Source organism: Pipistrellus hanaki, assembly GCF_964339955.1.
Source record: "Pipistrellus hanaki genome assembly, chromosome: 1".
Lineage (NCBI taxonomy): Eukaryota > Metazoa > Chordata > Mammalia > Chiroptera > Vespertilionidae > Pipistrellus > Pipistrellus hanaki.
The window spans coordinates 147,781,135-147,796,580 of NC_140503.1; the positions used below are offsets into that span (position 1 = coordinate 147,781,135).

General features: G+C 38.0%; 1 protein-coding gene across 5 annotated transcripts in view; it reads left to right on the top strand.

Annotated features, from left to right (window-relative positions):
* The window catches only part of EMCN (endomucin), a 92,457-nt gene extending 81,907 nt beyond the window's left edge, over positions 1-10,550 (top strand). For 3 of the 5 annotated variants that reach the window (XM_084873840.1, XM_084873841.1, XM_084873843.1), the window contains 2 exons: positions 904-965; positions 9,591-10,550. In XM_084873840.1, the coding sequence (XP_084729966.1) occupies positions 904-965; positions 9,591-9,649 (121 nt within the window). In that variant the 3' untranslated portion in view covers positions 9,650-10,550. Of the gene's footprint in view, positions 1-903; positions 966-5,820; positions 5,895-9,590 lie in introns of all 5 variants that reach the window. The other 2 variants (XM_084873842.1, XM_084873844.1) reach the window with 1 other exon arrangement.
* The last annotated feature ends 4,896 nt before the right edge of the window (positions 10,551-15,446 follow it).

Consider the following 15,446-nt stretch of genomic DNA (forward strand, 5'->3'; position numbering starts at 1 on the left):
GTATGTTTCTCACAATTAGGGAAAAATCATGCCTGCACCTTGAGACAGCTCTGAGTGGCTTTATTAATAGTAGATGTGTATTCTGCTTTGACTTTTTAAAAACAAGCAAAGCAGTTGTTACCAATCCACCCGACTGTTGCAACCAAGGTGCTATAAAGAGACTTTTTTTTAATGAATGTCAAAAACAATTCTGTGCTTAAGTTTTCTTTGTCGATATGAATTTGTATCCTGCCTTTATGTAGGTGTTTTTGTATGTTCATCAGGCAATGAAACTTAGAAATACTATCTGTAGGTCCCCTACCCTTCTTAATTAGAAATAAAAGTTCTTGGGATGTCCAGGGGGGAAAAAGGGGTTTGAAAGTGTTTAGCATCTGAGAAAGAGGAGGCGGGAACTCTTGGTTAAAATAAACTGCAGTGTTCAGGACCTTGTAAAAAAAGGATACTCCTAGAATTCATCAGCAGCCCCCAAAGTTTGGAAACATGTCTGTGTCTTTCCCTTCATAAATCAGGACTGAAGCCATGTACCATACAGACCTGTGACAAGTGTTTCCCATGACTCGTCTTGATGTTTAAACTATCTGAGGACCATAGCTGTAGCAGAATGATGGAGATTTATTGGCTTGATTCCAGAAGTAGAAAGTGCTATGTGTGTGTCTGCATGTGAAGAGACACAGGTTTTGCCTTAAACACACACACACACACACACACACACACACACATATATATATATTATATATATAAATATATATACTGTACATACATATTATATATATATATATATATATATATATATATATATTTGTGTGTATCTTCTTCATTCTGTGTATGTAATGTTTACTTTCTATCCCAGGCATGCCACGCTAATTACTATAGTGTTAATTGAATGTTTTCTGTTCCAAATAGACCTCAGTCCGATAAAGAGAGTGTGAAGCTCCTCACTGTGAAGACAATTTCTCATGAGTCGGGTAAGCTCCCTAATTGTGGATTAGATGAAAAAGGGTTATTTCAAAGTTCTACTTGGATTTTGTTCATGTTGAAACATAACTGGAAAGCATAGCTTCTTTAGAAATGGTCAATTAACAATTCCCAATAAATATCAAATTTTCCTTTAAAGGAAAGACAAGACCTATAAATATAATTTTTGGGAAAATTTTTTTGGATTATCTGGCTTTTAGAAGTTGATTTTAATAATGTGTAGATGTGTTCTAAAGAATGGGAGGTAACTAGAGTCATTTTCCATTCTGAAGTAATGGTAGAAAGAACATTATGTGTACTATATAGGGTTTTTATAATTGCTGTTATCTTGTTTCATTTTTGCTAATTGCTGTGTATACTCCCCTGGAACCAGGATTTGTCAAAGTGTAAATCATATTTTATAACTTCACATGATTTTAATTGAGTTTCCCCATGAGGAAAAAAACACAATTTCCTGTTGGTAAAATTTACATTTCTTTTTCCAAGTTTCTTGGGTTTTGATTTTGCTTGATTTGAAATGTAAATTTCCCCCCCAATATATATGTGTATATGATTTGTATGAGTTATTGTGTATCAAGAGAAATGATAAACGAGATGACACATAGTTTTTAAAATTAAAAAGCACTGATTGTTTTCTTGTTTTGAGTAGACCACATATTTAAAATACCAAAATCACAAAACAGATAAATAAAAAGTAATTATTAGCTTTACAAAATGGCTCATGTGGCTCTAACTTAACTATCAAGTTACATTATTATAATACATTTAACCATTCAGTTCTCCCAATTTTACCTATGCAAAATAATTTGAGAATGCTGATGTTAAAGTGTGAGCTACAGAATGATAAACTACAGAATAATAAACTACTATTAGCAATTCTTTTAATAAGATAGCTATAAATATTGTCTCACTTCAAGAGCAAGATATCAAAGGCTGAATGTGGTCCCAATTGCAGGTAGGAAATTCTATCTAGAGCAAACTACAAGAAGCAAACAGAAGACTTGAGAAGTGAGGGAAGCCAAACATCTGTAGACAGATCCAAGCCCTTCGTCTGAGCCAGCCTCTTAAGAGAGACCTTCATTTAAGATGTATCTGGTTCCTTTATTCCTACCTGGTTCTCTCAGAGGTAATCATCTAAATGAGCAGAGGAGTAAAATTCTTTCATAGGGTGATTGGAAACCAATCACAGGTTCCCTGGCCACGAAGTAGCCTAGCCTATTCCACTGGGTCAAAGAAAAGGAGCCTAAATATGAACTAGTCCTGAAGAAGTTCATGAAGGATCTTGAGCGTGACTATACCATTTGTCAAGAAGAGTTCTCAGAATCTGCCTGTGGCTTTTAAGCAAGCATCACAATAACATCATGCCCATTGGGAATTTAACCTAACCTGGAACCCGGGCTCATCAAGCTGGGCTCAGGCTGGCTACCCAGCACGTGGAAGAAGCCTCTGTGTAGGAACCCCTGGCTCTCCTGGTGAGGAGAGGCTGGGATCAGGACTGCCCACTCTACCATCCTTGTCAACCAGGGAAATGACAACGCATACCAAAATTAACGCTTCAGAGGGGAAGACTCTAAAGAACCTTTTGTTTCTTGATGGCAGATTTCATATCTGACTCTTCTTGAAGGACCAAGGAAAATTCCATATCAGCTGACATCTCCCGTTCTCATAGTAATCGAAGTAATAAATGGAATAAACTATGGTGTGATAATTAAGACTCTTAACTCTCCATAAGGAAGCATTATCATAATGGAAATAATCAGATCTGTCCTCTGGTACTTTCCTGGTATTTCTGCCAACTTCAATTTAGGACTCGCATCTCATTTAATAACAAAACCTTTCAATGGGCAACCCAACTGATTACTGTGGAAATATTTGATCAGATAACAAGATTGAGTTGGCAATTCAAAGGTTTCAACAGCCTAGAATTAATCTGAAACATAATGATCCGCAAATGCTCTTTGTGCCGCCACAATTCTTACTAAAGTCTGGTTCCTGAGACACAAATAAATATCTCTCCCCTAATTTTCAAACTTATTCAAATAGGATTTCTTTATAAAATTAGGCTCACCATAGTTAACAGAAGTTTTATTATTATAATTGTTTTTACTTAAATATTCTTTGCCCAACAATGACATCTTTCCTAAAATATAACTAAAATAAAATCTGAAATGATTAGGTTTGATATAAGTTCACAGATTTAGCCCAATTTCCCCCTATCTCCTATATAAAAGTTTAAAGAAATTTTCAAAATGTAGAAAGCAATATGATAGAACAAATACCTGACTACCCAGCACTCAGAATTGATGAGTGACACATTTTATGTTATTTGCTATTATGAAAGAATTAATGTGCCTAAGAAGTAACAGAATGAAATTTGAGCTTCCATGAACATGAGTTTATTGGATTGATCAGTATTTCAATGGATAAACTCTGACCCTCATTTTAACGGTCAATAAGTCATGTTTCCAGGGAAACAGAGCTTTGTAGCCACCCACATTTACGGGAAATGCCAGTCGGGTGCTAAATTGTCTGGGTTTCTAGAAGCCTCAGTGAGCCTTGGTAATTGCTCTGGTCATTGTGTGCTAATAACACAGATCCTTGCCCCCAAACCTCCTCTGATTAGAAGATGATATTCATCTATCCCCATTCCCTGCTTCCTTTGAATAAGTTCTTTTGCAAACAGTGTTCTTCTGCTGAAAATGTAGCCCAAAAATGTTTACAATTTGATTATTTAAATTAGGGGTTTTCTTTAAGTAAAAGAGAAAGCCTAGTAGAATATAACAAGAATGTGCCTTTAGCAAAAATTAAACACCAAACATGGCAGATCAAGGGGTCTTTTATGAATACCTAAAAGATACCATACAGCTTTAGTAAGGAATGTAGCCAACTTAAACATCCCACAATGACTATAAAATATACATATGACATGGTGCATATTAAATGTGATTCCCACTGACATCACATCTCAGCAAGTTATACACATTTTCTCTTCTTTTTTAATTAAAGGCAATCAGAATTATGAAGAAAACTGCTTAATTAGTTAAAGAATATAAGACTGCACAGAAAAAAAGAAAAGAAAATGCAGTATCTTTGAATTTAGTTTCAAAGCATTGCTTGATTGTGAACCATTTGGAGAAAAAAAAATGAGATTTGAATTCATTAAAATATTGTTCGGCTTAAAAACTCTAATAAGTGTGTATTAGCTGAGATTAAGCTCAAACACTTGAGCATGTGCGCCGGCCGGGCCTGCCATGCTGTGCCAGACTTCTCCTGCTTGGTTTGAACCACTTAATATGGCCCATGCCCCAGATGTCATTCATCCCCTATCCCTCTTTTCCTCAGTGCACTCATGCTCTTTTGAAGGAGATGATAACTTTGTCTCCTTTGTCTCTCCTATCCCTTGCCCTTCCTAAATATGGTCAGTACATATTATCAGTATATTATAGTAAATGCACAGTTACTTTTATTTGCTTTTTTTTTTCAAATTAAAAGTTCATTAACAACAAGAAATAAGCAACAGTAAAAAAAAAAAAATTTGATTTATGAAGCTTAGATAGATTCAGCTATGTCTTCCCGGTCCTTCAGTATTTGGCTCATTCTCTGCATGCATTCACCAAATATTCTTTTCTCTAGGTACATGTGTTTTATTTGCTTTTGCCATACACATCATTATTATAACTGTACTAATGGCCCAGTGCATGAAATTGAGAGGGCAGAGTGGGGTGAGAGGGCAGGGTGGGGTGGGGCCAGCTCCTGCTAACTGGACCCTAACCTTAACCCAACCAATCAGTTCAGCCAAGGTAGTGGCACCACCCTCCCTATAAAACCCATTGATATGTTAAATTCTTTCTCTCTCCTGCCATGCCTTCACCGGTGTAAGTGGGAATGAGCTTTGACTAGTCTGAAATAAATCCAGGCTTTCTGCAATTGCATCAGATTCGGCTCCCTGGTAGTCATTGGGGTTTATGACACTTGGGCACAGCAAAATTCATGGCACTTCTCAGAGCATGGGACCTAAGGCACTCTTGCAAGGAAATATCAAGAACAAACTGGGTTTGTTCTCCTCATAGGCTTCTGGCACTATTTATTATCTCCATGACTGTGCAAGTAACAGGTGACATCAACGGTGTTCTCAAAAGACAGCTTTTCTAACTAGTAGATAAAACCTGGAGTAAAATAATGACAGTTATTCTCAAAGCTGGAGACTATAATCCACGTTGATTTTATATAGTGTGACAGGTGTTGATACTTGAGCCTGTCTGAAAGATGCAGGTAATATGAAATGTGTTGATCATGAATCCAGGGGCATATCTCTCAGCTTCCTAGGTTAATATTTATCCTTATATTTGATAATGGAATAACACTGTTAACTTGAGTGATGTCCCCTCTGCTATTCTGTGTGTCAACAAAGTGTTCGTTGACCTATAAATTCAATTTCACAGAACTCTCCCTGAATTAAACAGAGGAGAATGTGTTCCTGATAAAATGGCACTTTAAATATATGACATAGGTTTACTGAGGCAGGGCCAGCTCATGGAGCAAGCAATAATCAATAACTCATTCTCTAAGATGCCTCTCTTACTATCACCTCCCATTCACACACACATCTCACTCCCACGGAGTGAGTTAGCATTCATTGCTCCTTTAGGGTGGAACAGATAATGGCCTAAAAGAGCCCATAAGTCTTTGTAAAAAGGCCATACCAAGAGGCAATTTGTGGCCTTAATGTGATTCTTGCAGGGAAGTTGGACTTCTCTTGAAAAACAAAAAACAAGCTAAGAAACTTTATTTTCATCCTCATTCAGTCCCTGAGCTTAAGGTTCAAAGTGTATCTTCTGTTCCTAGGTGAGCGCTCTGCACAAGGAAAAAACAAAAACTGACAGCTTGATGAATCCTGCCCACACCTGGGCAGTAAATATGTAAGTTTCCTAATTTCATTCACTGAGATACTCATTAATATCTGCTTTGTTAGCCTGTTGCAGCTTAGATTACTTTCAAAGACTTTTATTAGAGGAAAGGTTAATGGTTTGTGCCAGTGAAACCATTGTCCACTTGTCTAAAAACAAACACTAAAATGATTTGCCAGAGCAGTGAATGGCTTGTGGGCTGTAAAAAATTCTTCCAGTTGCCCTGCCTACCTCAGAATGGCACAGTCCCTGCCTATTGGGGATGTTTCCTTCTAATTGCAGTTTGCCTTTATCTGGGTCACTATACACACACTGACAGTGCACTTAGACAGGGTCCTATTGCTATTCCAGACTCGCAGGACTCAAAATGAGAATGCTTACAGATGTGTAGTTTATTGCAGGAAATGTTATGATACAGCAGCAGCATTAATGTTGGGATGTGCATCACATCCAAAGGCTGGCATAGTGCATGGAATCCAGAGAAGCCAGCTTGGGGGTCCGATTGTCCTCCCTGTATAAGGACTACAGGATGTCCTTCTTCTCTGGGTCCAGGAACAATGGATATGTGAGCAGAGCACCTTAAACAAAGTGACCCAAAACGTAGTTTCACCAGGAGTTTTTTATGCTAAGCCAATCATGTATACCAGTGTTTCCCAAAGTGTGGTACGCGTACCCCCAGGGGTACGGGAAGAGTTTGGTGGGGGTACACGTTGCACCAGAGTTTGGTGGGGATATGCACTGCACCGTGCTTAGCTGCTCCTAATTCTACGTTCTCATGAGTATAAGGGGTACTCAGCGTTACAAAAATTATAGAAGGGGTACACATATGTCAAAAGTTTGGGAAACACTGATTGTAGGCAATTTCTTGTATATAACTAGCTGAGTGATAGAGCCCTCCAGATATTTTAATGACTACCATATACAGACGATCAACTTCACTGCAATAATAGTTCATCAATAAGCAACTGAAACCTTTCAAATTATGTTTACAAGCAACACTGCTATTCTGTGTGCTCCATGCATTGACCAGGAATCAGTGCAAAGCAGGTACATTTCTTATTTCATTAAAAGAGCGCAGGCCAATTTTCGGCCTGCTGGAATCAACTGTGCCAGCTTAGCATGGGATTGTCATTGCTTTCCTAAAATTGGCTTCGATTTTCTTCTGCCTCATTTAATTTTCATAAGAAGCATTGATTAAGTGCTCTCACAATTAGTGTTCAGTGCTTTTTAGAACCTGCAAAAGAATTTGCCCTTTGGAAACTAATTTTTTTAAGAACAAAATAAATGTATATGCCCATAATTGGCCTGACCAAAATGACAGTCACTCTGGGTAGAGTCCAGGGGAGAAGAATATCATTGTTGTGTGTGCTATCTATGTCACCTGCCAGCCACTAATATGCTGCTGTTATAGATGCTGTAATAATAAAAAAAAACTCCTTTGTTCCTATATTGGTTGTAGATCTTTGAGAAGAAAATGATTGATGCAACATTAATCACAAGCACTATCTCACTCACATAAATCCAGATGTTCACCTCGCTGATCTATGCTGCAAACACTTGACTTTACTTGGAAGTTCAACTATAGAGGAGCCAAGTTCCATTAAACAATAACTGGGACCACTGTCAAAAGAGCTGTTAATACAAAAATAACTTAGGTTAAATTTTGAAGGCCACTGACTGAAGTAAAGGATTAGATATGTGTTAGTTCTATGCATTTCTATACACATTTGTGTTTGAAATGCAAATGTGCTCTGTTTTCTTCTTCTGAGATTAATTCTGTTATGACAAGAAGTAGCAAAGATGCTTGCCAACAAATGGTCTGAATAAGGTGGTCAATAATCAGTGTGGTGATGGGGATAGTAGCTAGTAATATCCCACGGAGAAAATGTATAAAGAACTAAAGGAACAACAGAAGAAGGAGACAATAGAGGAAAAATTAGGTATGCTTTAAGTGCCTGCTTGAGTAAGAACTTTCAAAACATAAAACTATGTAAGAAAATTCAGTAGAAAATATAGAAAATCTGCTATAATATGACTTAAAACTTCCAAATATAAAGAAAATTATAAGAAAACAAATAGAGGAAATATGTAAATATGACACCAGTTCATTAATATTCTAAACATACAAAGATGTTATATACATATTGGGAAATAGGAAAGTAAAGCAAAGACCGTGAACAGATAATTTATGCAGGAGGGAATAGAAATGATAACAAAATTGTATAGAGGCTTCCTATACTACTACTAATCAAAAATGTGAAACAAGACCAAAATATATAACCTTGAATGTACTTGAACTTTTTTGTAATTTTAAAAAATCATACTGATGAAACAAATCATTTTACATCTTGCATTTGAAAGTATAAATTAGATTAATAATTGCATTGGGTTCCAAAAACCAGGATAAAACAATCATTTCTCCTAAGATCATTGTGCTTCTTTGTCTCTAAGTGTTAATATGCTTAAATAACCTATCATGATACTTTATTATAAAAGCAATAATTTATTCTTTATAAGAATTACACATTTATGAAGTTTTAAGGTTGTGAGAGATTTGGTGCTTATAAAGTCCTATAGTAGTATTATTATTCATAAAGATGACACATACACTGGAATTTAGAGAGATTTTTAACGCTGAACCCTCTGTTTGCCGCAGATATTCTGGGAGAACATCAAAAATACCCTGTTCTACAGTCCTTCCCCCAAACTAAGGCTTGACATAGCTCCTATGGCCACTCTCTGCTCATGGAAGCCAGTGGCCACCTTTTCCCCTACACAAGGCAAGAGTGCAACCAACTATATCAAAGACCCTGCCTTTGCCAACTATGCTATAAGAATAGGGTACAGGTCTCCACCCCAGCACCATGCCTGCTCCACTGCCACCATATCATCCTTCTTCCAGACTCTAGCAAACCACAGCACTCCCACACAGCAAACACCTAGCCCCTGCCAGGTTGGGCCACTGCCCATTTCCCATCTCCTGTTCCTTTTCAGACCAACAGAGAAAGTTGTTTCTGCCCCAACATAAGTCCTGGCCCTCCTTCCTATGAAGGAGATGCAGAGAGTTGCTTAGTCATTCTTCTCTCTACTTATTAGGAGAAGAATGAACGTTGCCAATACATTTCTTAATTATGTTGTCACCCCAATCAACAGACCTTGAATTATGTGCCTTTAGTGACAATGTACAGTTAATAGCTTTAATTATAAGAAGAATATGATTAGATTTGTGCTTGAGACACATCGCTGATGTTTACTATGAAAGATGAATTGTAACGGAATGAGACTGTAAGCAGAGAAGTCAGAAAACTATTGCAGTATTCTCTGGAAAAAGGACAGGGCTTTACCACATCTGCAGGGACACAGAGCTGGGGGTGAAGAAACAAAACGGAAGAGAGAAATGTCAGGCACATCCAATTCTGTGGTTGATTGAATGTGAGCAGTGAGGAATGAAGATTGGGACTACATATGACATCCAAACTACTGGCATGGGTGACTGGATGGATCATGAAGGTAATAGCAAAGATGGGAATTACAAAGGGAGAGGGAGCAGGTGTCAGAGGCCGTATAGTTGTTTTCCTTTCAGACATGTTCAGTTTCAAGTGACTGTACTGGGTGGAAGATAATTATTCTACTCACTTACATATTCACCCCCAAACCCAACATCTCTACTTACTCACTTGCTTAGAATCTGAACTTTTTTTCTTACAGGCTTAATCCTCAGCTTCTGTGCTCTAGGAGAAGAAAGAGAGAAAGACCTGTGGAATTAATCCTGACTTCCAATCCTGCTTGCCAAGCTACACCAGTCACCTGTCCCCCCAAAAAATGATGTCCAGATGACATGCAATAATCTGATAGAACAAAAATTCCTGGGTTTCCCCTGTCCATTGAGACAGGAGAAAGCCACATTTTTACATTGTTTAGGAACATTCTCAGGAGAACCAATTTTAGGAAAGGCATTGGTGAGCAGTTAACCAGGCAGCCCAGGCATGTGGGTTCCCCGAAGACATGACCTTCCCTCAAGTTTAAAGTTTCCAGAACTGACAGTTTTTATCTATGATGCCTTTCCCACTTTCTTGGTGTTCTTCTATTACCTACTGCTTGTATTTATTGTTTTCTACTATGACTATGTTAATGCAGGGAAAATTTGCAAGTGTATTATTAAATATTAGGTAGAAATCATGATGTGCCACTTTGTACATAAATATATTTTATTCATATGTTCATGTGTTAGTTTTAATAAATATTTACTGTATTCAATATACTAAAATATCATAACATGACTGTGAAAATGGTGAAGGTATTGTCTACCCATAATTATGAAAAATTTTGGATTGACTATTAGTTTATGGGAACTCTATAATGAGAGGCATCTGTAATAAGTGAGAAAGAGACAGAGAATTAATGTATTGATATTATTCCCTGTGAGAGGTAAGTCATATCATTTCTTTGGTCTTTCTATTTGTAGTTCACACTATGTAACAAGGATGTAAAGGCATTTGTGACACTGTACTGCATTCATTGAGAAGATAAGCAGGAGTGAGAGTGTTTCATAATCCTTTCAGTTAAGACTATCTCCATGCATTTTTTTTATTTCCTTTAGAAATGTAATGATTTGTTCTAGCAATGATTGTTAATAGAAATGAACATTTCATAAATACATAATTGTGATATTATTTTTCAGTGTATCCCTTTCTTTAAAAAACATATGATTATAGCTGTCACTCAATCCGGAGCACATTATTCAGTTGAAAGCTGACTGGTCAACCTTGACCCCTTCTTGGACATGTGCAATCAAAATGTCATGTTGGGTGACGTTCTGTGGAAAGCTCTGAAATGAATATGCTGCCAGTGGCAGCTCTTTCACTTGTATGATCATCTTCGCCAAGTCAATGCTAAATCATCCTGATGATGTGAGGACAGTGCAGTAGAATCTGAGCGGTGGATGTAAAACTTCCTTTTAAATTCCTTTTGTTGCAACATATTTGAAAACTTTCAGCTCTAAAGATTATACAAATAATCATCTTGGTTTTAGCTTTCCGATGTCTGGACACTAAGACACAAACAAGCATATCTATATTTTTAACTGGTATCTCTTTGTGTCTCTTTGAGGAGGAAGATAGGAAATTGAAGAGGAAAGGGAAATTAAGAGGTTATATAAAATGGCAAGGACCCCCCAATACATACACTAACCCATGAAAGATGTCTTATCCATGCTAAACTCTAACTTAAAAGTCTTTTATACTGGCGCAACAGGGGCTGGGGGATACCAAACATGGGACAGTTGTCTTCAGAAGGAAAACATGCCAACACCCCTAGAACGCTTTACTGAGCTCCTCAGCAGGATCCTTGTTACACACAATGTGCTGAGAGAAACAAACTCTTCTGCAACTTAAATTACTGCAGTGATATGTTATTCCAGTGCCTAGGAAACCCATTTTCTTGACTTTGAATGAGAATTGTTGGAAGAATTTATAATGATTGGGAAAAGGGAAAGCTTTTTAATGGTCATGAGAGAATAAAATTCATTCTAGTTCAAGAATTGTACATAAAGAATATGCTTTATACTAACAACTATAACATTAAATCTTCAGAGTCAAAGTGGTAAGAAGATTCAGGAATTTGCAGCTATTCATGGCATTTTGTAGCATCAATCTCAGATGTCTGCATTCTCATAAATCAACTTAACCTACTGAAATAAGTTTCTAGGCAACATCATTAATTTGATTTTTTAAATTATCATATTTAAATTGCCTACTTTCTATGCCTCACTTGCTACATGTTCTATATTCTGATATACAGTTCAAATGTCACTGCAGAAAGGGAATGGCTGTATTTAGATCAAAGGCAAACTTTTCTGTGTGTTTGCTCTGCGTGACAATATGAATATAATTTAAGTCTACCAATAGTAAAACATAAACAAGAGCTAACTAACTGGCACTTTTTTTTATCTGAGAATAAGGGGATGTTGTTGGCTGACACACCGGCTGTGATCAGCCAGTAGAGAAATACTTCAAAATTCCCCTTTCTGTGCTGAAATATTTCATTACATTTCTGACAAATCTGTTTCTTATTTTTTGTCTACTGATATACAACTCAGGATGTCAGAGAACCTTCAACAATGAACCTGCTAGCTTTCCCTGATTTTTCCCTGTTGAGCTCTATTTATGATCATTCAAGTTTGTATGGGGCCCTAAAAAGACAACTGGGTATGTCCTTTAAAAGTTATATTTTCTAGGTCCCTCCATGCTATCTCAAAGAGTAAGAGACCAGGAGAGCATTATGCTAAGTTAAATAAACCAGTCATAGAAAGACAAATATCACATGATCTCACTCATATGTGGAATCTAATGCGTAAAATAAACTGATAAACAAAATAGATCTAGAAACATAGAAGCATGGAACAGACTATGGAATCTCAGAGGAAGGCAGAGGTGGGTGGGAAGAGATTAACCAAAGAACTTACATACATATATGCATAACCCATGGACACAGATAACAGTGTGGTGAAGGCCTGGGGCAGGGAGCAGGTGTGGGCTATATGGGGGCCAATGGGTGGAGGTAGGGGGAAGAAGAGGACATCTGCAATACTTTCAACAATAAAAATAAAATTTTTTAAGTTATGTTTTGAGTAATAATAGCCTCAAGACAATGGAACTGTTAATGTTTGCCTAATATTAAAGATATCCATCATTGTGATTAAATAAGTACCCTGAACTGAGAATTTGTGAAAGGTTATCTAAAGATATTCTCTTAAAAACGTTAAAAATGTTAATGCAAACACTAACAGGACTTCTCATGTTTCATTAAATTAGTATACTTTGTCGCCAGGACCGGTTTGGCTCAATGGATAGAGCGTTGGCTTGGGGACTGAAGGGTCCCGGGTTCGATTCCGGTCAAGGGCATGTACCTTGGTTGCGGGCATATCCCCAGTAGGGGGTGTGCAAGAGGCAGCTGATCGATGACTCTCTCTCATCAATGTTTCTAACTCTCTATCTCTCTCCCTTCCTCTCTGTATAAAATCAATAAAATATATTTTAAAATTAGTATACTTTGTCATTGTTTGAGAGGATTTGTCCTATGGGCCTGCAGATAGCTATTTCCTGTTCTGACTACTTTTTAAAGGAAACCAAGCTTTAATAAGTGATGGAAAAAACATTTATCTTATTCATCAATATTGTATTCCTGAACTTAAAGTCAGAATTCTACCAAACTAATCAAGGATAATATTGTTAGCTAGCTAAGACCATATCCAAGACTCATTTTGTGCCAAGCACTGTGCTAAAAAACTTCACTTTCATCATCTGGGTTAATCATCACAATAAATGGTAAGAGACAATTTCTAATATATCATTGTTTTTATTATCATGATCACCATCATTATCATAAGCATATGATAATGTTCCCACTCAACCCATCTTGGGTACAGAGCTGGCCTCAACATGCCCCTTATCCCTTGCTAAGTGGCACAAGCCCAGCAATAGAAGCAGCCACACTTGGTTCAGAGCTTGGCTTCTCCTAGATAACTCCAAACCCAGTACAAGTAGCAGCCATCTGAGGAATGCCTAGCACCTTCCCTCTCGCTCACTTTGTAACTCATTTCAGATGGCCCCAGGAAGGTTGGGGTGGGGGTGGGGGGGGCAGGAACCTTATTCCCTGCTGGTGGGAACGTAAACTATGGAAAACAGTATAGAGGTTCCTCAAAAAATTAAGAATAGAGTGCCCATATGACCCAACAATCTCTCTTCTGGGTATCCTTTATAATAAAAGCCTAATATGCAAATTGTCCCCTCAGGCAGTTGTTCTCCAGGGAGTTCAACCAGGAGACAGGGTGTTTGACCACTCACTATGACTTGCGCTGACTACCAGGGGACAGCTCAGAACATGGCGGGTGTCGGTGACAGGGCTCTGGAAGCAGGTGGCAGTGGAGGCACTGCTGGCCCCAGTGGGCTCTGAAGAGAGTGGAACCGGGACGGGGTGGTGGAGCAGGTGAGCCAGAGGTGCCAGGCCAAGGCAGGTGTGAACGGGGCCTGATCACCCCTTAGACTGCAACCATGGCAGCAGTGTGTGTGTGTGTGTGTGGGGGGGGGGGGGGGCTGCCGCCCTACTCCCAGGTGCTGAGGGAGCCACGGGGGGGTCATGGCCCCAATCAATTGTCCCACAGGTGGGATTGTGGAGCAGGTGAGGGGGCAGCACCAGGTCAAGGCAGCATGCCAGGAGTAACTGTGGGGCTGAGGCTGGGGGTGGGAGCTGGGGCTGCAAGGCTGGGGTTCAATCTCTGCAGGCCACCCCAAAGAGCGCAGATGATTTGAGAGATAGGAGAAGGCACAGATGATGTTTGCTCTGGCTTTGCAGGAAGCTCACTTATCTGCTGAGTGCAGATCAGTTTGTCATGTATATGCTGCAAGAAGCAGGTTTTACTTCATGTCTCTATTATCTAAGAATTATGTTTAGAAAATAATTAAACTTCACTTTGGCATTCTAGACGTATGTGCTCTGTCTCAGCTCCGTCCCATAATTATGATATGGCCCACACCCTAGGGTTGACCTACATTTTTATTTCAAAAGTAAAACAGTGACTCTACTTGTCTGATAACCGGGCTCTCACTCTGGGGAGGTTCAGAGTGTAAAGTATAGAATAGACAGAGAAGTGTGGGAAGCTTTCAAACGTGAAGCTTTAAAAAATGTGTGTGGGAAGGGAACAGAAATTTAAATGATCTATTAATACTAAATGCTAATAGTTATTATCTTCATCATCAGTATAGCTTTATTACCTCCTACTAGGCCCAAGGTTTTATTTTAGGCACAGGAGTTATGAAAATACATCATAAATGATAATAATTCCATGCAAAAGCTTATTGTCTATTATAGAAGATGAAACATAGAGCTTAAATGGGGGAAGGGGGATCTTTTATGACTTACTGCTAATATGGGCAGGCAAGCTGAAATGATGAAATGGAACACCATCAGTTATGTGACATTGCTTGTTCTCCCGGAGCATACACTGTGTACCTTGCAGAGGAGTGAAATAAATGATGAGTTCTGAGTTAGACACGAGCTTCATTCTAGGTTCCATCTGTTATCCTCTCAATTCTAAAATGGCAATATGAAGATTTTGAGAAGATTAACATGATGCCTGAAAATAAACCACGCATGAGAAACAATAACTTAAAAAAAAAAGAAAAGAAAGTTAATAAAGACAAATAATTTGGTATACAACATTAAGCAGAAACAGAAGCTACATCCAGGAAAATTTCTGCCTCTTTTCCCAGAGGCATTGAAGAAACTAAATATATTTCAACAAAGTCATATCTTATGGAGGCAAGAAACAGTTTAAGGAAGATGCAACAGAAGATTTTTTTTTTATTTTGCTTTGTTAATTATTTTTTTTAATGCTGGAAGAAAGGAAAAACACACAGTCAAAAATATTTCCAAAAGAACATGTGTGCTTTTGATGCTTAGAATAGTGCACTTTAAGTGGCACAATTGAGTGACACAGGATTATGTTTCCTGCTCTTCACCTATTTTAGGAAATTGTTTTGGCCAAAGATCAAGAAAGACTCCTTT